At 46.7% G+C, this 25,308-nt stretch overlaps 1 protein-coding gene across 2 annotated transcripts; it reads right to left on the bottom strand.

Moving 5' to 3' along the window:
* Positions 1 to 338: 338 nt before the first annotated feature.
* Positions 339 to 23,412, bottom strand: LOC139235032 (R3H and coiled-coil domain-containing protein 1-like). 2 transcript variants are annotated; one of them, XM_070866131.1, is made up of 10 exons: positions 23,280 to 23,412; positions 21,474 to 21,615; positions 20,402 to 20,539; positions 16,179 to 17,256; positions 12,608 to 12,786; positions 10,577 to 10,647; positions 8,486 to 8,581; positions 7,620 to 7,760; positions 5,650 to 5,693; positions 339 to 511 (listed from the first exon to the last, which is right to left on the bottom strand). In XM_070866131.1, exons 3-10 carry the CDS (start codon positions 20,404 to 20,406, stop codon positions 482 to 484), a joined length of 1,644 nt encoding a protein of 547 aa, XP_070722232.1. In that variant the 5' UTR covers positions 20,407 to 20,539; positions 21,474 to 21,615; positions 23,280 to 23,412; the 3' UTR covers positions 339 to 481. The 2 variants fall into 2 exon arrangements, with proteins under 2 accessions (XP_070722232.1, XP_070722233.1); XM_070866132.1 differs by lacking the exons at positions 339 to 511; positions 5,650 to 5,693; positions 10,577 to 10,647 and having other exon boundaries at positions 7,634 to 7,760.
* Positions 23,413 to 25,308: the final 1,896 nt, after the last annotated feature.

The raw sequence follows: 25,308 nt of genomic DNA, 5'->3' as shown, positions 1-25,308 counted from the left end.
CGACTCTCTAGCCAGGGGAAACAGTCTCTCACCATCTCACCCTGTCAAGGGCTCTAAGAATGTTATAGATTTCAGTGGGATCACCCCTCTTCTAAACTCCGTAGAGAATATCGGCCCATTCTGCTCAATCTCCCCTCATCCCAGGAATCAATCTAGCTGGGATAGCTTTTTAAGACCAAGAACCCTTTGCAATTTTATCCATTCCAATTTTGACAAGTATCAAATCTGAAGCAACAAAGCCGTTAATCCTACATCATTATAGCCAGCTTCTCGTCACGAGCGCAGGATCAAAATCATTGACAGTGTGCAGAGAAAGAAATCAGGCCCAATACAGAAACTGCCGTAGCATCCTCTCGCCCAGAGATAGCTTTAATACTGTATCAAAGTGCACAGATTATTTTTACAAAAAAAAAACGGGCACGGTAATCTTTGTGTGTAATCTTCCTAACACCGGGCTCTGTCTTGCTCCTGTATTTTGTCATCACTCAGCACCTGGATCACCAGCACAATCCTGAAAAAGCCAAAAAAGGACAAAGCAGAATATTAATAATCATCATCAACAACAACTTGCATTGACACAGCACCTTTATCGTAGTAAAACATCCCAAGGCGTTTCAGAGGAGCGATTATCAAACAAAATTTGATACGGAGCCACATAAGGGTATATTAGGGCAGATGGCCAAAAGCTTGGTCAAAGAGGTAAAGCAAGGAAGATTTGCATTTATACAGTGCCTTTCACGACCACCAGACGTCTCAAAGCACTTTACAGCCAGTGAAGTACTTTTGGAGTGTAGTCACTGTTGTAATGTGGGAAACGCAGCAGCCAATTTGCGCACAGCAAGCTCCCACAAACAACAATGTGATAATGACCAGATCATCTGTTTTAGTGATGTTGATTGAGAGATAAATATTGGCCCAGGACACCGGGGAGAACTCGCCAGCTGTTCTTTGAAATAGTGCCATGGGATCTTTTACGTCCACCTGAGGGGACACACAGGGCCTCGGTTTAACATCTCATCCCTCGGCACTGCACTAGAGTGTCGACCTAGATTTTTTTTGTGCTCAGGTTTTAAGGAGCGTCTTAAAAAAGAGGAATAAGAGGCAGAGAGGTTTAGGGAGGAAATTCCAGAGCTTAGAGCCCAGGCAGCTTAAGCACGGCTGCCAATGGTGGAGCAGTTAAAAACGGCGATGCTCAGGAGGCCGGAATTGACAATGCAGCCAATGCCTGATCCGGTGGGAATAAAAACAGTGAGGGGAGTACAAAGTATTCGGCAATTCAACACTAAAAGGACATGCTGCATGGATCTCTGGTCAAGGTTGACAGCCTTGGTAACATTCTAGATTACAATAGGTCTTCACTAATAATGGACCTGACCATTGTCAAGCTTACACGAGCAAAATATGGCCCAACCCATCTCTTAGTCGCTTCACAGGATAATAACGTCTTTTTTCCCCAGTTAATATTAAAGTAGTTTAAATCCCCCACTATTATAGCTCTATAGTTTTTGCACATTGCAGCAATTTGCCCACATATTTGTTCTTTTTTTACCCCCCCTCTCTATCTAGTCTGAAAACCTTGTAACCAGGGTTAAAGCAACAGAAAGCACGGCCACCAATGGTTGAGCAATTATAATCAGGGATGCTCGAGGGCAGAATTCGAAGAGCACAGATATCTCAGGGTGGGGAGTTGTAGGGCTGGAGGAGATTGCAGAGATAGGGAGGGGCGAGGCCAAGGAGTGATGAGAATTTTGGGAACCAATGTAGAACAGCGAGTACAGGGGTGATGGATGAACGGGTTAGGACACGGGCAACAGTCAACTTGGCGGTAAAAGCAATTCAATGTGTGCAGTGCTTGTAGTGAAAGTTGCTACAGAATGATAATAGATGGCAGCCTGAGCGCTAAGTGCGGGTCTGATGGTTTTAATAAAAATTGCTCCAAACGGTTCACCACTTAAGTTTGTGAAGATGCCAAGCAAAAGGACACAAATCATCTCGCTTCACAAAATGTTCAAGGGAGAAAAAAAACTCCCATCTTTGGAGCGCAACACTGAATACAAATTGAAGTGTTACCATAGAAATAGAACATTCTCTCCTCAACAAGGCACAATGCCAGCATCTCACAGACGGCCACTATTTGACCCCTTCGTCTATTTTGATCACCTGCTTTTTTATTCTCCAGTTCGTGTCTTTATATTTTGTTGTAACTCCAATGTTAGAAACGGCAGCAGCGATGGTGAGGTATAAACCCATCGCATAAGCATCAGGAAGATTGCCACTGCACTGTTATAGAAACATAGAAAATAGGTGCAGGAGTAGGCCATTCGGCCATTTGAGCCTGCACCACCATTCAATATGATCATGGCTGATCATGCAACTTCAGTACCCCATTCCTGCTTTCTCTCCATACCAAGGTTCTTTTATTCTTCATTCATGGGATGTGGGCGTCGCTGGCAAGGCCAGCATTTCTTGCCCATCCCTAACTGCGCTCGAGAAGGTGGTGGTGAGTCGCCTTCATTGAAACCACTGCTGTGAAGCTGCTCCCACAGTGCTGTTCGAGAGGGAATTCCAAGATTTTGACCCAGTGACGATGAACAGCGGTTTATTTCCCAAGACTTGGACAGGAACTTGGAGGTGGTGTTCCCATGCACCTGCTGCCCTTGTCCTTCTAGGTGGTAGAGGTCGCGGGTTTGGGAGGGACTGCCGAAGAAGCCTTGGCAAGTTGCTGCAGTGCATCTTGTAGATGGCGCACACTGCAGCCACGGTGCGCCGGTGGTGGAGGGAGTGAATGTTGAAGGTGGCGGATGGATGTGGTGTATTTAGATTTCCAAAAGGCATTCGATAAGGTGCCACACAAAAGATTACTGCAGAAGATAAAGGTACGCGGAGTCAGAGGAAATGTATTAGCATGGATAGAGAATTGGCTGGCGAACAGAAAGCAGAGAGTCGGGATAGATGGGTCCTTTTCCGGTTGGAAATCAGTGGTTAGTGGTGTGCCACAGGGATCAGTGCTGGGACCACAACTGTTTACAATATACATAGATGACCTAGAGGAGGGGACAGAGTGTAGTGCAACAAAATTTGCAGATGACACTAAGATTAGTGGGAAAGCGGGTTGTGTAGAGGACTCAGAGAGGCTACAAGGAGATTTGGATAGGTTAAGCGAATGGGCTAAGGTTTGGCAGATGGAATACAATGTCGGAAAGTGTGAGGTCATCCACCTTGGGAAAAAAAAACAGTAAAAGGGAATATTATTTGAATGGGGAGAAATTACAACATGCTGTGGTGCAGAGGGACCTGGTGCATGAATCCCAAAAGGTTAGTTTGCAGGTGCAGCAGGTAATCAGGAAGGCAAATGGAATGTTGGCCTTCATTGCGAAAGGGATGGAGTACAAAAGCAGGGAGGTGTTGCTGCAACTGTATAAGGTATTGGTAAGGCCGCACTTGGAGTACTGCGTGCAGTTTTGGTCACCTTACTTAAGGAAGGATATACTAGCTTTGGAAGGGATACAGAGACGATTCACAAGGCTGATTCGAGAAATGAGGGGGTTACCTTATGATGATAGATTGAGTAGACTGGGTCTTTACTCCTTGGAGTTCAGAAGGATGAGGGGTGATCTTATAGAAACATTTAAAATCATGAAAGGGATAGACAAGATAGAGGCAGAGAGGTTGTTTCCATTGGTGGGGGAGACTAGAACTAGGGGGCACAGCCTCAAAATATGGGAGAGCCAATTTAAAACCGAGTTGAGAAAGAATTTCTTCTCCCAGAGGGTTGTGAATCTGTGGAATTCTCTGCCCAAGGAAGCAGTTGAGGCTGGCTCATTGAATGTTTTCAAGTCAAAGATAGATAGATTTTTAAGCAATAAGGGAATTAAGGGTTACGGGGAGAGGGCGGGTAAGTAGAGCTGAGTCCACGACCTGATCAGCCATGATCTTATTGAATGGCGAAGCAGGCTCGAGGGGCTAGATGGCCTACTCCTGTTCCTAATTCTTATGTTCTTATGGGGTGCCGATCCAGCGGCCTCCTGTGTCCTGGATGGTGCCGAGCTTCGAGTGTTGGAGCTGCACCCGTCCAGGCAAGTGGAGAGTGTTCCATTACACTCCTGACTTGTGACTTGTAAATGGTGGAAAGGCTTTGGGCAGTGCGGAAGTTGCGCAACAGAAACTGTCATTTTTACTCAAACCCTGCAGAAAAATATTAATCCCACACAAGCGATGTCAGCCCTGACACAAACCATGCGATAATGGGAATGGGAACACTCAAATACTGCCCCAAGACCACAAGGGAAAGGAACTGTGACTTGGGTTAACAGGGGTTCCATTTCCCTTAAAATTGCTGATGTGCAGTTGCTCATTAATATGTGTCTGTTTTCATCTGTTCTGAGAGTGGCAGCTAACCTGAAATTGTGGGTCAGTTCATAAATAGGTAAAATGCTCTCCAAATAACCCATTTAGCACTGGGAATAGTTCAACCTCCAAGAGCCAGTTCCAGGCACCAGTTGCCATGTCAACATTTAATAGGTGGTTCAAGGGGAAGGGAGTAAAGGGATACAGGAAGGGAACAAGCCCAAGGGATTAGGAGCAATATTCCCTCAAATTTTATTTGGGGGTGCATGCCCCTTTAACTGACCACGCGGCCCATTCAAATTACCGCACGTGGGCTTTTTCCATTTGAAAGCTATTGAGCGGTTTGTGTGGGACCTCCAGACTGGCACTCGACCGCGCAGCTTAACGGGAACATTGATTAGGACAACTGCTCAAGCACCAATATGGAATGGTTAGGTCAAATTACATGGAAACGGGTAAAGAAAGAATTTGCACTAGTGTCAGCTGTGGCTCAGTGGGCAGCACCCTCGCCCGAGTCAAAGCTCCAGGAATTTGAGCACAAAAATCTAGATTGACACTCCAGTGCAGTGCTGAGGGAGCGCTGCGTTGTTGGAGGTGCCTTTCTTCCGATGAGCTTTTAAGCCAAGGCATCGTCTACCCTCTCGGGTGGACACAAAAAGGTCCCATGGCACTAGTTTGAAGAAGAGCAGGGGAGTTCTCCCCGGTGTCCTGGCCAATATTTATATACTGGCGCTGACTCGATGGGCTGAATGGCCTCCTGTGCTGCACTATTCAATGATTCTATGAATTCACAGCTAGTTCGGACGAAGGAAGAGGCTAAATAAGGAAACGGAAAAGCACATAGCCAAGCACAGAGCATAGCAATGATTTCCATTCGACTTTTAGGACTATGTGGATATTGAGGTACCCTGTACCTCAGGTCGGGGCTATAAATAGAGCTGGAGCACTGGGCCCTGGAACATCATGAGCGAAGGAGGGTACGGGGCCCAGAAGAGCCAAGGGCCCAGGGGCAGCACAGGCCAGCCCACGCTGCCATATGTGTGCGCACTCGGTCCATGCAGCAGAGCAGGTCTCCAGTCTTCCTGGTTCAACCCTTGCCACTGGATAAAGACCTAGCTTTGTTGAGCCCGTGAGATGGCTGATGTGCAATGGTCACCACACTAAAAATTCCACGCGCAGGCATCTTCCAGCCCCTCAATTGGAGTTCAGGACTGGAACATTGGGTCCTTCATTGAAACATCTGTAAACTCTTGTGGAAGCAAGTCATCCTCGTTCGAGGGACCGCTTATGATGATGACTTACCAGTGTGTCATCAATGCCGTCTTCAGTCTTCTTGTGCGGCTGACCTAGAACAGAGGAAGCGTGCGATGAGAAAGGGGCAACTCACCTACTTACACCCACTCCTCCCAAAATCTAATCCGCCATCGGCTCAGGGACAAGTTCTGCAAAAAATACCCACTGATGTCCAAAAGTAGTCAAGCAAAGCCCCAGAATATTTATCATTCTTACTTCTCCACTATTAAGCCCTGTCCCACTACCTTTAAAGACTTCCATTTACACAGTGCCTTACACAATTTTCAGATGTCCCAAAGCGCTTTACAGCCAATGAAATACTTTTTGAAGCCTAGTGACTGTTTTAATATAGGAAACGCGGCCGCCATTTTGCGCACAGCAAGCTCCCACAAAGAGTAATGCGATAATGACTGGATGATCTGTTTTTGATGTTGGTTGAGGGATAAATATTGGCCCAGGAAACGGGAGAACTCCTCTGCTCTTGTTTGAAATAGTGCAATGGGATCTATTACGTCCACCCGAGGGGGCAGATGGGGTCTCGGTTCAATGTTTCATCCCGAAAGACGGATTTGACAAGATATCATCACAGATAGTCCCTCGGAGTCAAAGATGACTTGCTTCCACTCAAAGTGAGTTCTCAGGTGGCTGAACAGTCCAATGCAGGGAACCTACAATCTCTATCACAGGTGGGGCAAACAGTGATTGAAGGAAATGGGGGGGGAAGTGGGGAGTCTGGTTTGCCACATGCTCCTTCCGCTGTCTGCGCTTGATTTCTGCATGCTCTCAGCGATGGGACTCGAGGTGCTCAGCGCCCTCCTGGATACTCTTCGTCCACTTTGGATGGTCTTGAGCCAGGGATTCCCAGGTGACGGAGGGGGTGTTGCACTTTAACCACATAGGCTTTGAGGGTGTCCTCGAAATGTTTCCTCTGCCCACCTGGGGCTCGCTTATCGTGACGAAGCTTCGAATAGAGCGCTTGCTTTGGGAGTCTCATGTCGGGCATGCGGATGATGTGGCCCGCCCAACGGAGCTGATCGAGCGTGGTCAGTACTTCAATGCTGGGGATGTTGGCCTGAGCGAGAACATTGACGTTGATGTGTCTATCCTCCCAGGGGATTTGCAGGATCTTGCGGAGGCAGCGCTGGTGGTACTTCTCCAACGTTTTGAGATGTCTACTGTATATTGTCCACGTCTCAGCCATATAGGAGGGCAGGTATCACTACAAGACAATACAACCGATATTGTATTGAATCATAAAACGGCCCATGGAATATTTGGTACTCAGTCTGTACTACAGCCTCCAGTCCCATTTCTAACTGGTTATGTATCCAATCCCTTTGTAAATTGAAGCACTAACCAACTTGATCAGCTCCGCTGGGCAGGCCACATTGTTCGTATGCCACACACGAGGCTCCCAAAGGATGCGCTCTACTCGGCACTCCTTCACGGCAAACGAGACAAAGATGGGCAGAGGAAACATTACAAGGACACCCTCAAAGCCTCCCTGATAAAGTGCAACATCCCCACTGACACCTGGGAGTCCTTGGCCAAAGACCGCCCTAAGTGGAGGAAGTGCATCCGGGAGGGCGCTGAGCACCTAGAGTCTTGTCGCCGAGAGCATGCAGAAATCAAGCGCAGGCAACAGAAAGAGCATGCGGCAAATCTGTCCCATCGTCCCTTACCCTCAACGACTATCTGTCCCACCTGTGACATGGACTGTGGCTCTCGTATTGGACTGTTCAGCCACCTAAGGACTCATTTTAAAGAGTGGAAGCAAGTCTTCCTCGATTCCGAGAGACTGCCTATGATGATGATGAAAGTATTGATCAACACACTATCATTTGCTTTTGACGAGAGTCAGTGCGACAACTCCGAGGATAAAAAAAATTATTTCCAATCTCCTGGCCTCACTTGAGGTGCTAAATTTGGGACAGAATTCCTGACAGATCGAAGGAGCCGAGGGAAGAGTTGGAACCCACCTTTGGTTTCCCCCTGATACTTGGGTTTGGGGTCTCGCTGCCATTTGCGATCACTGGTCTGGAGTCCCAGAGCCCTGATCACCAGCCTCTTGGCGATCACGGTGTTAGTCTGCGCCCTCTCTTTCACCGGCTGCAGAAATTCTATAAGCAAAACAAAAATTCAAAAGCACGACTTTTCACATTCTTCCCAAATAAAACAAATGCACAGGCAATGTCATAACACGGAGAAGGAAGGCGACAGTGAATGAAAGCTTGCATTCATGTTACACCTCACCACATCCCAAAATACTTCACCAAATCAATGGATTACTTTAGAAGTACAGTCGCTGTTGTTATGCCAGGCAAATGCAGCAGCCATCTTATGCACAGCAAGACTCCCCTTTGACAAATGAAAGGCCAGAAAATCTGTTTTTGGCAGTGTTGAGTTGAAAGAAAGACTTGCATTTATATCGCGCCTTTCATGACTACCGGATGTCTCAAAGCGCTTTACAGCCAATAAAGTACTTTTGAAGTGTAGTCACTGTTGTAATATGGGAAACGTGGCAGCCAATTTGCGCACAGCAAGCTCCCACAAACAGCAATGTGATAATGACCGGGTAATCTGCATTTTTTTTTTTAAAAAGTGATGATTGAGGGATAAATATTGGCCAGGACACCAGGGATATCTTCCCTGCTCTTCTTCGATATAATGCCATGGGATATTTTACGTCCACTCAAGAGAGAGAGTAGACAGGGCCTCGGTTTAACGTTTCATCTGAAAGCTGGTATCACTGCATAAAAGGCACAGGGAAACTCTTCCCCCTACCGGGATGAAACAACCCCAAGAAATACAAGCTCAGTGAAAGTTCCTTCTGCTGACCGATTACCTGAACATCTGGCCACCTTGAGTTTTGACTGTTTCGTTGCTTGAGCCAAAGGCCGAGTTTTGAGCTGTGAGTGGCTGATGGACAGGGCCTCGGAGGCTGAAATAAAACAAGGGTAAAAGTTAATCACTTAGTTACAAGATTTTCTCTTGAGAACTTAGCTCCAAACATATTCCAATAGGAGCAGGAGTCGGCCACATGGCCCCTCATGCCTGCTCCGCCATTCAATATCATAGCTGATCTTCCACCTCAACACCTTCCCGCCCAATCCCCATATCCCTTGATTGCCTTAGTGGCCTAGTCCTGAATCTTTCTCTCAGTCTTAATTAGTCAGCAACTGAGCATCCATAGCCTTCTAGGGTGGAGAATTCCATAGATTTACAACCCTTTGAGTGAAGAAATCTCTCCTCATCTCAGTCCTAAATGGCTGACCCCTTAACCTGAGAGAATGACCACTAGTTCCAAACTCCCCAGCCAGGGGAAATAACCTCTCAGCATCTATCCTATCTTAGAATCTTATGGGCTGGATTTTCAGGCCTTCTCTGCTCTGTTTTTCACCCCGGAATGGTGGCGGTAAGGTGCTCTGGCCAGGCGCTCAGCCTCCAGCCCCCGCAGCGATCCTTGGGTCCTGTTCCGGGCGGTGCTGCTCCATGCCACCGCTGAAGAGCTGTGCCCGGTGTGCAACGCCCCTGGTTGCGACACCGGCGAGTGTTTGGACTCTTGCCCGACCCGTTCGCCCCACAGAGCGCCTCGCAGTTGGTCTGCCTGGGAAATTGGGGCAGTGCAATGATGCAGATAGTGACGAGGTGAGTAATGTAAATGTGATTGTTTTTTCTTTACGATTTATGTTGTGGTGGCGTGGGCAATGTTTTGGGAATGTTTTTGTGTTTTTTTTTCTAGTTTTTCCACCCCCCCGTCCCCCAGGGGGGTGTCTCTTGGAGCGCTCCCGGCCGGCTCTTTAGCTCGGGAGTTTCCCATCCAACGCCCCGAGAGAGGTGTACAACGCCTCCCTTAGCGCTGCACCCCCTGGTCAGGGCCCAGCTGCCCAAATTTACCTACTGAGGCGCAAACTATTCCCGGGCGTTAACTTTCCTGCTCTGCTGCCATTATCGCCCCAAAAACATCAAAGCCGAAAATCCAACCCAAGATGTTTCAATGAGATCAGCTCTCATTCTTCTGAACTCGAGGAGTATAGGCTCATTCTACTCAATCTCTTTTCAAAAGACAGCCCTCTCATCCCAGGAATCAATCTAGTGAGCCATCGTTGCACTGCCTCCAAGGCAAATGTCTCCTTCCTTAGGTACATTCTGACTGCTTATGGGTTCTCAATGAAATTTGGAATTCAAATACTAAACTATTCACTTTTTTCCAGATCAATTGTCCTCTTGCATTGTGCCTCAAGTTTAATTACACTGAACTCTATCACTGATCAGAGTCAATATGGTTATAGGGATCGAGAGATCTGGGAATGGGGCAAGCACAAGGTTGGGACTACTGCCTGTGAGGAGGGGAACAACTTGTATTTATATAGCTCCTTTAACATGGTAAATCGCCCCAAGGCGCTTCACAGGTGCGTTATCGCACAAAATTCTACACCGAGCTACACAAGGAGATATTAGGAGAGGTGCTTGGTCAAAGAGGTAGGCTTTAAGGAGCGTCTTAAAAGGAGGAGAGAAGGGTAAAGAGGTTTTGGAAATTCCAGAGCTTAGGGTCTAGACACCTGAAGGCACGGCCTCCAACGGTGGAGCGATGGAAATCAGGGATGCGCAAGAGGCCAGAATCGGAGGAGCGCATAGATGTCGGAGGGTTGCAGCAATAAACACCAACAACAATTGGTTAGGCCGGTTGACAGTAAAGGTAGTCGTGTAATTTTGGCAGAGCCCAAGAAACAGGTTCAGGATTTGTAAAGAAGTTTCGAAGAATTATTTTTTTTTAAACATGAGGTGAGATTTCCATTTAATAAAAGGCCCTATACACCAAAATATAACCCCTCATTCCTTCTGCAGCTGATCCGGTGTTATAAATATTTCGTACAACCCATAAAGTGATATCAGATGTCTGGCAGCAATATCAATGAGAATCATAGGCACCTACCTGAATCTGGACTGGAAAATAACCCCAAAGCATGTGTGCTATCCACCCATTTTATTCTGAAGCCTTTATCACTGGCGGATGAAGTAAAAAAAAGGTCTCAGAAAAGAATTGTATTTCTAGGACATTAGCATCACCAGCTTCAGATTCCCCTCATACACACCATGAATTACTTTGAAGTTGCGTGATTGATCTCGGCAAAACTGGCGGCCATTTTGGACACCAGCAGTGAGGTCAACAGTGTCAGCCATGGCTCAGTGCGTAGCACACTCGCCTCCGAGTCAGAAGTGGTTTCAAGTCCCACTCCAGAGACTTGAGCACAAAAAATATCGAGGCTGACACTCCCAGTGCAGTGCTGAGGGAGTGCCACACTGTCGGAGGTGCCGTCTTTTGGATGATACGTTAAACCGAGGTCCTGTCTGTCCTCTTGGGTGGATATAAATGATCCCACGGCAGTCATTCAAAGAAAAGCAGGGGAGTTCTCCCCGGTGTCCTGGTCAATATTTATCCCTCAATAAACACAACAACAAAAAAAACAGATTATCGGATCATTATTACATTACTGTTTGTGGGAGCTTGCTGTGTGCAAACTGGCTGCCTCGTTTGCCACATTACAACAGTGACTACACTCCAAAAATATTTCATTGGCTGTAAAGCGCATCGAGACCTCCGGTGGTCGTGAAAGGCGCTATATAAATCCAAATCTTTGTTTTTTTGTTCAACGACTGGGTCAGCTGTTCGATTTGTTGATGGTGTTGGTAATGGGAGGGATGTTGGCTAGGACACCTGGAGAGCTCCCTGTTCTTCTAGATGCAGTGCCGTGGGATCACCAACATCCACAGAAACGGGCAGATAGGCAGATACCTGCTCCAAAGGATGTATCCCCCAACGGTGCGGCATTTAGTGCTGCAGAGGACTGGCAGTCTAAGCGATGTGCTCAAGGCTCAGCACAAGGTTTGAAACCTCAACATTCACATTGGCCAAAGGTATGTCACACTGCAGTTATTTAAATCGCATTAAGCATTCCTGATCAGCTGACAATAAACAACCAATCTCCCCCACCAGTTCTGGTTTCCATACACCCTCCTGCTGCGCCGTAAATTCTGTGATAGGCTAAACCCATTTCCCTTAAACATGATGGGATTCTTCCACAAGTCCCCATGAAAAATTAGCCAACTGTCACTTTTGGGCAAGGTTAGCTTGGATGTCAAAAGTCAAACTTCTTCTGTGTCTATTTGATGGATTATTTTGTTGGGGAAGCGGGTATAGTGGCACAATGGTTATGTCACTAGACTAGTAATCCAGAGGCCTGGACTGATGATCCAGAGTCAGGAGTTCAAATCCCACCACGGTACTGAGGAATTTAAATTTAGTAAATCTGGAATAAAAAGCTAATATCAGTAATGGTGACCATTAAACTATCGGATTGTCGTAAAAACCCATCTGGTTCACTAATGTCCTTTAAGGAAGGAAATCTGCCGCCTTTACCCGGTTTGGCCTATATGTGACTCCAGACCCACAGCAATGTAGTTGACTCTTAACTGCCCTCTGAAATGGCCCAGCGAGACACTCAATTGTACCAAACTGCTGTGACAAAGTCAACACTGTGGGAGCACCTTCACCACACGGACTGCAGTGGTTCAAGAAGGGCAATTAGGGATGGGCAATAAATTGCCAGCGACGCCCACATCCCATGAACGAATAACAAAAAAATGTCACGGTTGCCAAATTTAGCAATTGTAAATTGTGTGTGTGTGTGCACCAATTGTTTTTTTTTTAAAAGGGAGAAAGAAAGAGAGAGAGAAAGAAAGAGACAAGCTTGATTTGGCACACAAGATTGAAGTAATTAAGGCCATGTTTTAATCTCAATGTTCAGATCAACTCTTCCAATTTCTTGTATTATCTGGACCCCTCAACTGATTAACTGCTCGCAGTCTCCCTGCCGCATCTATCCTGCTCAACCACAATGAAAACACGAGCCAGGAACCATTACTTTAAAAGGAAAAGTATCAAGAGGGAAATCTAGATACTTACCGAAAACTGCCAAAAGCCTCCTGTATGTCTTCAGTTTTGAGCTGTGGTAGAAAGTCATAAATCTCAATGACGTGGCCAAACTCCAACTCACCCATGCGGACTTCCCCCAACAGGTAGGTGGAATAGTCCGACTGAGGCTGCTCAATACTGATGCTGGTGTCCCCCAGGAATGCGGAAAGCTGAAATGACCAAAAGCCGGCTTAAGAACAGGGCAATGGAACTCCAACCACAACCAAGAACCTAATTTAAATAGCACTCATAGAAACAGGCATTTTCGCATGTGTGTTTAAAAAAAATTCATTCATAGGACGCAGGCGTTGCTGGCAAGGCCGGCATTTATTGCCCATCCCCAGTTGCCCTGGAGAAGGTGGTGATGAGCCGCCGCCTTGAACAGCTGTAGTCCGTTTGGTGAAGGTGCTCCCACAGTGCTGTTAGGGAGAGAGTTCCAGAATTTTGGCCCAGCGACAATGAAGGAACAGGGATTTAGTTTCAAGTCAGGGTGATTTGTAACTTGAAGGGGAACTTGGGTGGTGGTGGTGTGTCCATGCGCCTGCTGCCTTTGTCCTTCTAGGTGGTCAAGGTCATGGGTTCAGAAGGTGTCAACGAAGAAGCCTTGGCGGTTTGCTGCAGTGCATCTTGTGAATGGTACACACTGCAACCACGGTGCGTCAGTGGTGGTGGTGGTGGTGGGGGAGGAGGGAAAGAGTAAATGTTTAAGGTGGTGGATAGAGATCCAATCATGCATACTATCTCCTGGATTGCATCTACCTTGTTGGAGCTGCACTCATCCAGGCAAGTGGTGAGTATTCCTTCACACTTCTGACTTGCGCCTTGCAGGTGGTGGAAAGGCTTTGGGGAGTCAGGAGGTGAGACATTAACCAGCCTCTAACCTGCTCTTGAAGCTACAGTATTTGCGTAGCTGGTCTAGTTACATTTCTGGTCAATGGTGACCCCCAGGATGTTGATGGTGAAGTCTTAAGATGATTGTAATGCCATTGAATGTCAAGGGGAGGTGGCTCGACTCTCTTGTTGGAAGTGGTCATTGTCTGGCACCTGTGTTGCGCGGTATGGTAGCATAGGTTAGTGAGTAGGCCGATCAGCCCCCTCGAGCCTGTTCCACCATTCAAATAGATGATGGCAGATCTGTATCTGAACTCTATTTATGGCGAATATCAAAATACTTTATAAGAAGGTAGGTGGACACCAAGAAACAAGTGAAACAATCTCAAGGAACAGAGGGCATAATCGATGTGAATCACAGTTAGCTCAGAGCTTTATTTGAATTACTGTGGAAGACAGGCAAATTTGGGAATAAAAGATGGGTAACTCCAAGGCTGAAGCAGGAGAAACCCTTGGAAATCCAGTCCTCGCTTCATGCCTCATTGAAGTTAGGTGGTCAGCACCCACAATGGTGTTCCGCAAACAGGTCCTGCAGCAAACACCACGGTTGTCGAAATCACCAGAACCTCTGGAATCAGTGGACACAGGCTCAAGCTAAGAGGAAGGACAATTGTGTCGATCAAATGATTTTATGCAAAGGCGTGCATTGAACGTGTACCGTGGGTTGCCCAGGGAGGGCGTAAGTATGGAATTACTGATGGGAGAATTTGAGAGATAATTGAGAGAGTGGGGAACTAAAGAGTATTTGTTTCTGAAACTGTACCAGCCCTGTTCTTGCCCATGTTTCTGTGCAGAAACAGAAAGCAAAGCAATATCAAGTGTTTCCCTAATGTGCGTACAGTATTATGGCATTGGTAAAGTGCAGTATTGGGCATAGTTCGGGTGATTAGTGACTAGTGGGGTACCGCAGGGTTCAGTGCTGGGACCCCAGCTATTTACAATATACATTAATGATTTAGACGAAGGAATTGAATGTAATATCTCCAAGTTTGCAGATGACACTAAGCTGGGTGGCAGTGCGAGCTGCTAGGAGGATGCTAGGAGGCTGCAGGGGGACTTGGACAGGTTAGGTGAATAGGCAAATGCATGGCAGATGCAGTATAATGTGGATAAGTGTGAGGTTAAACACTTCGGTGGCAAAAACAGCAAGGCAGATTATCTGAATGGTGACAGATTAGTAAAAGGGGAGGTGCAACGAGACCTGGGTGTCATGGTACATCAGTCATTGAAGGTAGGCATGCAGGTACAGCAGGCAGTAAAGAAAACAAATGGCAGCTGGCCTTCATAGTCAGGGGATTTGAGTATAGGAGCAGGGAGGTTTTACTGCAGTTGTACAGGGCCTTGGTGAGGCCTCACCTGGAATATTGTGTTCAGTTTTGGTCTCCTAATCTGAGGAAGGACATTCTTGCTATTGAGGGAGTGCAGCGAAGGTTCACCAGACTGATTCCCAGGATGGCAGGACTAACATATGAAGAAAGACTGGATCGACTAGGCTTATATTCACTGGAATTTAGAAGAATGAGAAGGGATCTCAAAGAAACATATAAAATTCTGATGGGATTGGACAGGTTAGATGCAGGAAAAATGTTCCCGATGTTGGGGAAGTCCAGAACCAGGGGTCACAGTATAAGGATAAGGAGTAAGCCATTTAGAACCGAGATGAGGAGAAACTTCTTCACTCAGAATTGTGAACCTGTGAAATTCTCTACCACAGAAAGTTGTTGAAGCCAGTTCGTTAGATATATTCAAAAGGGAGTTAGATATTGCCCTTACGGCTAAAGGGATCAAAGGTTATGGAGAGAAAGCAGGAACGGGGTAGTAAAGTTGCATGATGAGCCACGATCATATTGAATGGTGGTGCAGGCTCAAAGGGCCGAATGGCCTACTCCTGCACCTATTTTCTATGTTGCTGAAGCTCAGCTGTGGCTCAGTGGGTAGCACTCTCGCCTCGGAGTCAAGATTGTGGGTTCAAAGTCCTACTCCAGAGACTTGAGCACATATATCTACACTGACACTCCCAGTGCAGCGCTGAGGGAGCGCCGTCTTTCGGATGAGACGTTAAACCGAGGCCCTCGCTGCTCCCTCAAGTGGGCGTAAAAGATCCCATGGCACTATTTCGAAGAAGAGCAGGGGAGTTCCCACCAGTGTCCTGGGCCAATATTTATATCTAAATCAACATAACAAAAAAAAATTATCTGGTCATTATGACATTGATGTTTGTGGGAGCTTTCTGTGCGCAAATTGGTTGCTGTGTTACAACAGTGACTACACTCCAAAAGTACTTCATTGGCTGTAAAGCGCTTTGAGACGTCCAGTGGTCATAAAAGGCGCTGTATAAAAATGCAAGTCTTCTTTCTTTTCTATGTCCACATTATCTGTCTTTTTGATATTAAAAATAACAAAGGATTCGCTTTGCACCCAATTACCTCATGGGGTAATTACAGGTGGTGGTCCAGAATTTTTTCTTTCAACAAGAAATTAACTTTATGCCTTACAAAAAGGCAGTCACGATTCCATGAACTGTAACTGTCTTTAAAAAAAAAATGCAAGCAGATTTAAATAAAAGTAACTAACTGTGCCCTTTTCCGACATTTCCAAGTTTTCTGATATATTTCCTGCTGCGCGGTACAGTTTGAAACAAAGCCATGCATTCTCAGCAGAACTAGGTTACCTCTTTGATTAAATCTGCAGAATCGACGCCCGAATTCTGAGGATCCGGACCTTTTGTCCCCGGCTCTTCGGTCTTCGCTCCGACCCCACCCTGTAATGGTGCTGCAGAATCTCCAGGGTTCCTCACATTATCGGAGTTGCTGCTCTCCTCCTCCTCCTCCTCCTCCTCCTCCTCCTCCTCCTCCTCCTCCTGGTCTCCCAGCACGTTCTCCACGCTCTGGGTGAGCCTACCGGCCAAGTCAACAGCGCTGCACGTCGGAGGCCGCTCGTGATTTAAGGCACCGTCGTCTTCGCCCTGTAGACTACACTGTCCTCCGGGGCTTGTGACTGTGGCTTGTGCGGTCTCGGAGGTGAGCGTTAGTATCGGAGGCTCACGATCCACATCCCTAGCGAGCTCCAGTGAGGGCTCAACATCTTCCACCAGAGTACTCGCAGTGTACAACCCAGGCCCATCATTTTCTGCTCTTCCCTCGTGAGACAAGCATCTCATCTCTTCTTTTGAACTTGGACCTTGCTTTTCCTTTGGTTCGGCAGGACTTTCATCCAAAATTTGATCAACGGCCGAGTCTTCGCTTGGCGTATCCTTTTGGGCATCACCTTCAGGCTCCAGGTTTGAGGCTGAGCATTTCTCCCCTTCCTCAGTAAAAGCCACTTCTCCACTGACAAGCGGAATCAGTGGAGCGGTATCTTCAGAAGTGCAGGTTTGTCCACTTGATACGCCCTCCTCCTTTTCATCCTCCGCGGGCATGTTGCTGGGATCAATCCTGCCTTTTCTTGGATCTCTTCCTTCCTTGTTCCCACTGCTGTTGGGCTTCCTGCTCTGGACCTCCCTTCTGTTGTAATTGAACTTGACCTCTCTTCTTCTCTCCGCACTGTTTTGGCAGTGAGCCCTGGGGATATAGAAGGCTTGATTGGGCTTGGTCCTTGGCTTGCTGTTGCCAGGAGCCAGCTTCTGGTACCTTGAAGCCCCATCCCGAAGAGGTCTAAATGCCTCGGTCTGCTCATCGTTGCTTTTCCACTTTGCTCGCTGACACGGAGCACGAATACCGCTGTAATTCTCTTCCGGAGACGGATGCAATCTGGCAAGAACAGGGATTAAATACAGCCCGTTAAAATATAGCAATGCCTTTGGCAAGACAAGGGGCTAGATTTTCCCCGAGAGCCCCTCAATGCCCGATTGCCCGCCCAGAAAAAACGCTAACGTTTGGTAAGTAATGCTGGCGAAAATTTCCAGTAAACTAATTGCCCGGTGAGAAAATGGGCCTTGCGCCATTATTCTTGGCGGTTAAGGGGAAACTAAGTAAAACAGGCGTTTTTTAAAAAATTTAGTCCGAGGCTGCGGTTGGGCCTAAGGAGGGGGAAAACTTTTAAAATTCCACTAAAAAAAAAAGTTAAACATTCCCAAGGCACTTTTACACATAATCGGCATTTTAAAATTAAAAAAAATAAATACAGTACCTTTAACTTACGTTTCTTTGCTGAGTACTCACCTACCGTCCTGTTTAAACAGCTTTCACCGGGCGGTTCCCTCGCCGATCTGGATGGGCTTCCGTTGAGGCCAAACTTACGCCCTGCCGATTTTCTCGGAGATGCACGTCGGCAGTTTGGTCCCGGCGGGCGTGTTCAGATTTGGGCTATACCATTAAAAAACTAAGGGGGAAACTTTTGCTGGATGGAAAAACAGCTGTCCCGCCAAGAAAATCGCCGAGAACCCGCCGAAAATGAAAGGAAAGTTTAGCCCAAGGTCTTCAATTCGACCTGCCCTTCATTAATGACTTGCCTGCTCAGCCGTGGTATCAATGGATGCTTGCAATGAATCTGCCAATGGTTCCCATGGGAGATGTAATGTATTTGCTTCATGGGTTCTTTGCTTAAGCACTCATAGCAACACATTGCTAAGAATAACTCGTTGGTTTATTAGCAAATGATTTATCACACTACATATTACCAGTGCATCCACCAGGCTCACGACCACCTGCCTCATTGTGGATCCCCCGAACCCAACTGGCTGGGGTTTTATTGAGTCTTGTGAATATCACGTGACTGGCTAAGTCATTCCCAACTCAACAGCTCTACAACTATTTTAATATAACTTTAAATCATGTGCCCCCTTTTGGTAAGGGCACGAGAACCTACAAATTTACAAATGAACTCGGAACTTTGCCAAATCAAATTAAAATTTGGTTGCCGGGGGTGATGATGCACTCCGGTCCCTCCGGTGCCCACCTCTCGCGGAAGGCCGCGAGCGTACCGGTGGACACCGCGTGCTCCATCTCCAGGGACACCCTGGCTCGGATGTAACCATGGAAGAGAGGCAGATAGTCGGGTTGAACGACCCCCTCGACCGCCCGCTGCCTGGACCGGTTAATGGCCACCTTGGCCAGACCCAGGAGCAGTCCCATGAGGAGGCCTTCTGACCTACTCGCTCCCCTCCGCACAGGGTGCCTAAAGATCAGGAGTGTGGGACTGAAGTGCAACCAGAATTTGAGGAGCAGCCCCTTCAAATAATGGAAGAGGGGCTGCAACCTCACACATTGCACATAAACGTGGAAAACTACAACAGCTCCACAAACCTGTGAGCATACTCATAGGTGCATACATTATAGGAGAGGGGATGCAAATGGAAGGCCAATCATTTCAGGTTTCAGGGAGAGTTATTGACTGCTCCTTTATGACTTGACCCGACTATCTAGACAGAAAAGTCAAGCTCCCTTGACTCCAATCACTGTGCACTTTGATCCGTCAAATCAAATCAAATTAGTTGGAAAGTCAACGTACAAGATGGAGCAGAGCACCAGTTATCATGGGGTGGTAAAGATGGGAGGAGCTGGAGATGGGTCAGTCATGCCTCTATCACATATTGGTCACTCATTTCTCCAAGGCAGTTTATGCATATTTGAGGTTTAGCTGCATCACATGAGCGTGGGACTGCCAGCCACACATGGTTTCAGCATCACCATCAGATCAGGTCCTTCCCTCTCTTTTCGCAAACAATTAGTTCAAATTAATGCAGTCACCCAACCGAAGACAGATCGAAATGATGGAACAATTGCTGCCGTGGTCACCAGCAGTTGATAAGAGGTTTCATGAAGACAACCCAACTGAGTATGTGTAAGCAACCTTTCGGGCAAATGGACTAGGGTTTTGCTACATTCTGATACCCATTCTCAGCCATACCATTCTTCAGTATGCTTCAGGAAGCTATGATGGTCCTTTATAAACCGCTGGTTAGGCCCCAGCTAGATTATTGTGTCCAATTCTGGGCAGCACACTTTAGGAAAGATAACAAGGCCATAGAGTGGGTGCAGGGGAGATTTACAAGAATGGTACCAGGGATGTGGGATTTCGGTTACACGGGGAGGCTGGAGAAACTGGGGTTGTTGTCCTGAGAGCAGAGAAGGTTAAGGGGAGATTTGATAGATATGTTCAAAATCATAAAGAGTTTTGTTAGAGTAAATAAAAGGAAACTTTCCAGTGGCAGAATGGTCAGTAACCAGAGGATTTGAGGTGATTGGCAAAAGAACCAGAGGTGACATGAAGATTTTTTTAAATATAAGTTGTGATGATCTGGAAGGCACTGCCTGAAAGGCTGCTGGAAGCAGATTTAATAGTTAACTTTCAAAAGGGGAATTGGAAAATCCTTGAAGGGAACAAAATTACACGGCTACGGGGAAAGAGCAGGGGAGTGGGACTAATGGGATCGCTCTACCCAAGAGTCGGCCCAGGCACGATGGGCTGAATGGCCTCCTGTACTGTATTTCTCTACGATTCAATTCATAAATATCAGTCTGCAAACTCAACTAGACTGGCCATTTAGGCACCTTTTCTTCAAAATAACATGGACATCCTTAATCCCCACCGCCCATCGCAATTATCTCAAGTTACACATCGTTTCCCAGGTAAAAGGTTAGACAGATGACTTGGCCCCAGGCCTCTTCCAAAGGCATGTGTTTATTGGCCTGTTTGAAGACACTGAAGAACAGCTCAGAAGGAGATATCCTCCAATTCTGCACCCCCCCCGCCCTACCCTACCCCACCCCCGCCACTCCTCCTCCTACTCTCCCGCCCCATGGGCAAAGCATTTGTCCTCCACTTGCCACATTCATCCCCAAACGGCATTGGCGATGTGAGCCAATGCAATAGTTATTGCTGGAGCTGCTGATCGGACTCTGCATTGCACTGTGGGGTCACTTTTACAGATGCCCCTCAGCCGACCTCGCTTACCTCATTTCAGACAGGCACACAGCGGTCCTCCGCCCCGCTCCCTCTCCAACCGAGAAGCTGTTCAGAGAGTCAAAGTTCTCCACGATACGGTGGATCAGGTAACGCAGACGGCTGGGCAGTGGTGGGAACAGCAGGACTCTGGGCGGGGCACAAGGGAGTAAAGTGACCAACAACTTGCATTTATATAGCGTCTTTAAATGTAGTAAAATGTGCCAAGGCACTTCACAGCTGCATTACTAAACAAAATTTGACACCGCGCCACATAAGGAGATATTAGGACAGGGGACCAAAAATCTTGGTTGAAGGAGAAAGAGGTTTAAAAGAGGGAATTCCAGAGCTTAGGGCCCAGGCAACAGAAGGCACGGCCACTGATGGTTGAGTGATGAAAATAAGAGATGCGCAAGAGGCCAAACAAGAGTTCGTCAATCATCATTATAGAATTGCTAAAAGCCACCAGTTATCAATATCTACTAGATGTCAAAGACATTGGGAGAAAGAAAAAAGACTTGCATTTCTATAGCGCCTTTCACGACCTCAGGACACCCCAATGATGTACTTCTGGAGTGTAGTCACTGTTGTAATTCAGCCAATTTACACACAACAAGCTCCCAAAAATAGCAATGTGATAATGACCAATTGGCTTGACGGAGTACAAACTAGCCTTGGAGTAGTGGTGGGAGGAAGCCAAAATGGGCAATAGTGAGACGACAGCTCTCTTTCTCACTAAGCCATCACTGGAAAAGGAAAGCCGGCGACACTGTACAGTATGTGGGGTTGGATTTAGAGAGTTGCGTGCTATTGAGCACAAGTTTCAGTTCAGATGCTCTTTGATTTGTTGAAAGCTGTTAGGACAGACGACCAAAAGCGCAGTAAAGGAGTGGCTTAAAGGAGGAGAGCGAGAGGGAGAGAGGCGGAGAGGTTTAGGGAGGGAATTCCAGAGCTTGGGGCCCAGGGCTGCCAAATCAATATCAACCATTTTGCATCACTGCCCAATTTATGACCCAGTGTTTTTTTCGCAGCTTTGCGTTTTTAGTTAAAAGACAGATAGACAGCAGTTAATACCCATGCTTACTTTTTCGGATCGTGAACGGTTTGTGAAAGAAGGCATTCCAGCTCTTCGGTAATTTTATCCACAAATTCATCTTCGTCTTTGGACAGGTAAACGCCGTCCAGACGGAAAAGCGCCAGGATGAGGCAGAGTCAGACACAACAATCTACAAAGGAAAAACAGATTTAAAAACAACGTACACATCACCATTCAAACCATCAATAAAGACAGACAACAGGGCATAACTAGAAGTACAGGTCAACTACATCGTGACTCAATTCAGCTTGTCTGCTTCTTCAATGGAATTTACCATGTTAATTAAAATAAATCAGAGCATCGTGCTCAATAGTGTGCAACTCTAAATCCAACGTCACATACTGTACGGTACCACTGGGACTCCAGAGAGCATCACCTGCCGATATCCAGCAAAGTATCACACACCCACCCACTTTCTAGTTCAGTCGCAGTTCAGTGGGTAGCACTTTGCCCCGGAGTAAGAAGGTCGTGGGTTCAAGTCCCACTCCAGGGAACTGAGTGCAAAATATAGGCCGACACTCCAGTGCAGTGCTGAGGGACTGCTGCACTGTCAGAGCTGTCGTCTTTCGGATGAGACGTTAAACCGAGGCCCTCTCTGCTCTCTCAGGTTGATGTAAAAGATCCCACGGCACTATTTCAAAGACGAGCAGGGGAGTTATTCCCGGCGTTGTGGCCAATATTTATCCCTCAACTAAACATCGCTAAAGCAGATCATCCGGTCATTATCTTATTGCTGTTTGTGGGAGCTTGCTGTGCGCAAATTGGCTGCCGCGTTTCCTACATTACAACAGTGACTGCACTTCAAAAAGGTACTTAATTGGCTGTAAAGCAACATCCCGAGATCGTGAAAGGTGCCACAGAAATGTTTTTCACATCCTGAATTCCCAAGTGGATTTATTAGTGACTATCTGATATAAATGACCTCTAGTTTTGGACTCACCCACAAGTGGAAACATTTTCTCTCTATCTACCCAATTGAACCCTTTCATAATGTTGACTTCTATTCGGTCACCCCCAGCCTGCTTTTTTCCAGCGATCAGAGCCCCAGCCTGTTCAATCTTTCCTGATAAGTATAACCTTTCAGCTCTGGTATTCTCCAATCCAATATTTATGACCCCAATCCAATATTTATGACCCTTCACCAGTGCCTCTATATTTTTTTAATACAATATGGAGACCAGAAGTGTGGTCTAACCAAGGTTCGATACAAGTTTAGCAGCATTGATCTCGTTTTCAATTGTTTCCTATAGAAATTAACCCCCATTGTTTGCTTTTTAAAAAAATGGCCTTGTTGACCTGCGTCACCTATTTTCGTGTGTCAACAGTGGAGGTTGAATTGGCTGAGCTGATAGCTCCAAGGTTGACACACTCGAATTTATCTGAGCATCGACTTGTTACAACGCACTCCGACCGTGCGGTGGTGCAGGAGGCACAGACTGAAACCCTCACACTGCACTTGCGACAATGAGCATTGGAGTTATTCGGATCTTTTCCATATTGGACCCCACCAACCACACATAAAAAAGCAAGCCACAGATTGTGCATTGGACAATCCTGCTCGTTTCTGGCAACTCGGAGTACAAGAAGCCAGCTCGCAGGAGCAGTGACTTCTGCACACAAAAAAATCACCCTGCCCTGCCCTGCCCTGCCCATTTCTAAATGTAACCCTGCACCAACCAGCCTCTTCTTTTGATATCCCTCACTGAGGAGAGGGGAAGAGGGAAAAAACTTCTCCTGGTTTTGTCTGCAACAAAGGGGAATCAGGCATTTAATTTTTTGCAATTCATTACTCACAAATAGAATTGTCCAGCCGCCGCGCACTGGGGCAGATGCCTTGCTTTGCAGGAAGGGGGCAGAGAGAGCCAAGGTTGGTGTGGATGCTGCCCGCTGTCAGCTGTTTGCACTTTGTCACACAGCGGCACAATTTGCTACACTCCAGCGCATGCGCACTGGGGCAGCGGGGCGGAAGAGCAACGCACTGATACTGCACTGCTTGCTGAAACTGACACCCACCACACCGCCATCTGTGGGGCTGACAGACCATCAGCATGCTTGCGGGGAAATTGTGCTCAGTTCAAAAATTGCAGGGCTTTTCCTTCCCCAAGCTCACTATATAACAAACTTACAAGTCTTATAATGTCTCCCTTCTTTTTAGGCGGTCCCTCGAATCATAGAAACATAGAAAATAGGTGCAACAGCAGGCCATTCGGCCCTTCCATCTGCACCACCATTTAATATGATCATGGCTGATCATGTAACTTCAGTACCCCATTCCTGCTTTTTCTCCATGCCCCCTGATCTCTTTAGCCATAAGGGCCACATCTAACTACATTTTGAATATATCCAATGAACTGGACTCAACAACTTTCTGTGGTAGAGAATTCCATAGTTCACAATTCTCTGGGTGAAAAGTTTCTCCTCATCTCGGTCCTAAATGGCTTTCCCCTTATCCATAGACTGTGACCCCTGGTTCTGGACTTCCCCAACATCAGAAACATTCTTCCTGCATTTAACCTGTCCAATCCCGTCAGAATTGTATATGCTTCTATGAGATCCCCACTCATTCTTCTAAATTCCAGTGAATATAAACCTAATCGATCCAGTCTTTCTTCATATGTCAGTCCTGCCATCCCGAGAATCAGTCTGGTGAACCAGTGGATGTGGTGTATTTGGATATTTAAAAGCTTTTGACAAGGTCCCACACAAGAGATTGTTATACAAAATTAAAGCACATGGTATTGGGGGTAATGTATTGACGTAGATAGAGAACTGGTTGGCAGACAGGAAGCAAAGAGTTGGGATAAACGAGTCCTTTTCAGAATGGCAGGCAGTGACTAGTGGAGTGCCGCCGGGCTCAGTGCTGGGACCCCAGCTATTTACAATATACATTAATGATTTGGATGAAGGAATTGAGTGTAATATCTCCAAGTTTGCAGATTACACTAAGCTGGGTGGCAGTGTGAGCTGTAAGGAGGATGCTAAGAGGCTGCAGGGTGATTTGGACAGGTTAGTTGAGTGGGCAAATGCATGGCAGATGCAGTATAATGTGGATAAATGTGAGGTTATCCACTTTGGTGGGAAAAACACAAAGGCAGAATATTATCTGAATGGCTGCAGATTAGGAAAAAGGGAGGTGCAACGAGACCTGGGTGTCATGGTACATCAGTCATTGAAATTTGGCATGCAGGTACAGCAAGCGGTGAAGAAGGCAAATGGCATGTTGGCCTTCATAGCTAGGGGATTTGAGTATAGGAGCAGGGAGGTCTTACTGCAGTTGTACAGCACCTTGGTGAGGCCTCACCTGGAATATTGTGTTCAGTTTTGGTCTCCTAATCTGAGGAAGCTCGTTCTTGCTATTGAGGGAGTGCAGCGAAGGTTCACCAGTCTGATTCCAAGCATGGCAGGACTGACATATGATGAGAGACCGGATCGACTGGGCCTGTATTCACTGGAGTTTAGAAGAATGAGAGGGGATCTCAAAGAAGCATATAAAATTCTGACGGGATTGGACAGGTTAGATGCAGGAAGAATGTTCCCGATCTTCTACAGTTTCTATGTAGAAGATTTGTCAAGCATGATTTCCCTTTCATCAATCCATGCTGACTTGGACTGATCCTGTCACTGCTTTCCAAATGCGCTGCTATTACATCTTTTATAATTGATTCCAGCATTTTCCCCACCACTAATGTCAGGCTAACCAGTCTATAATTCCCGATAATGTATCGAGAATGATTTGCTTCCACGCCAAAAAAAGATGAGTTCACAGGTGTTTCAATGAAGGACCTAATATTCTAGGTCCCCAAACTGAATATTAAAGGGTGGA

The sequence above is a fragment of the Pristiophorus japonicus genome, chromosome 22 (assembly GCF_044704955.1).
Source record: "Pristiophorus japonicus isolate sPriJap1 chromosome 22, sPriJap1.hap1, whole genome shotgun sequence".
NCBI classification, from domain to species: domain Eukaryota; kingdom Metazoa; phylum Chordata; class Chondrichthyes; family Pristiophoridae; genus Pristiophorus; species Pristiophorus japonicus.
Note: the sequence above shows the minus strand (reverse complement) of the source record. Positions and strands in the feature narration are given on the sequence as shown.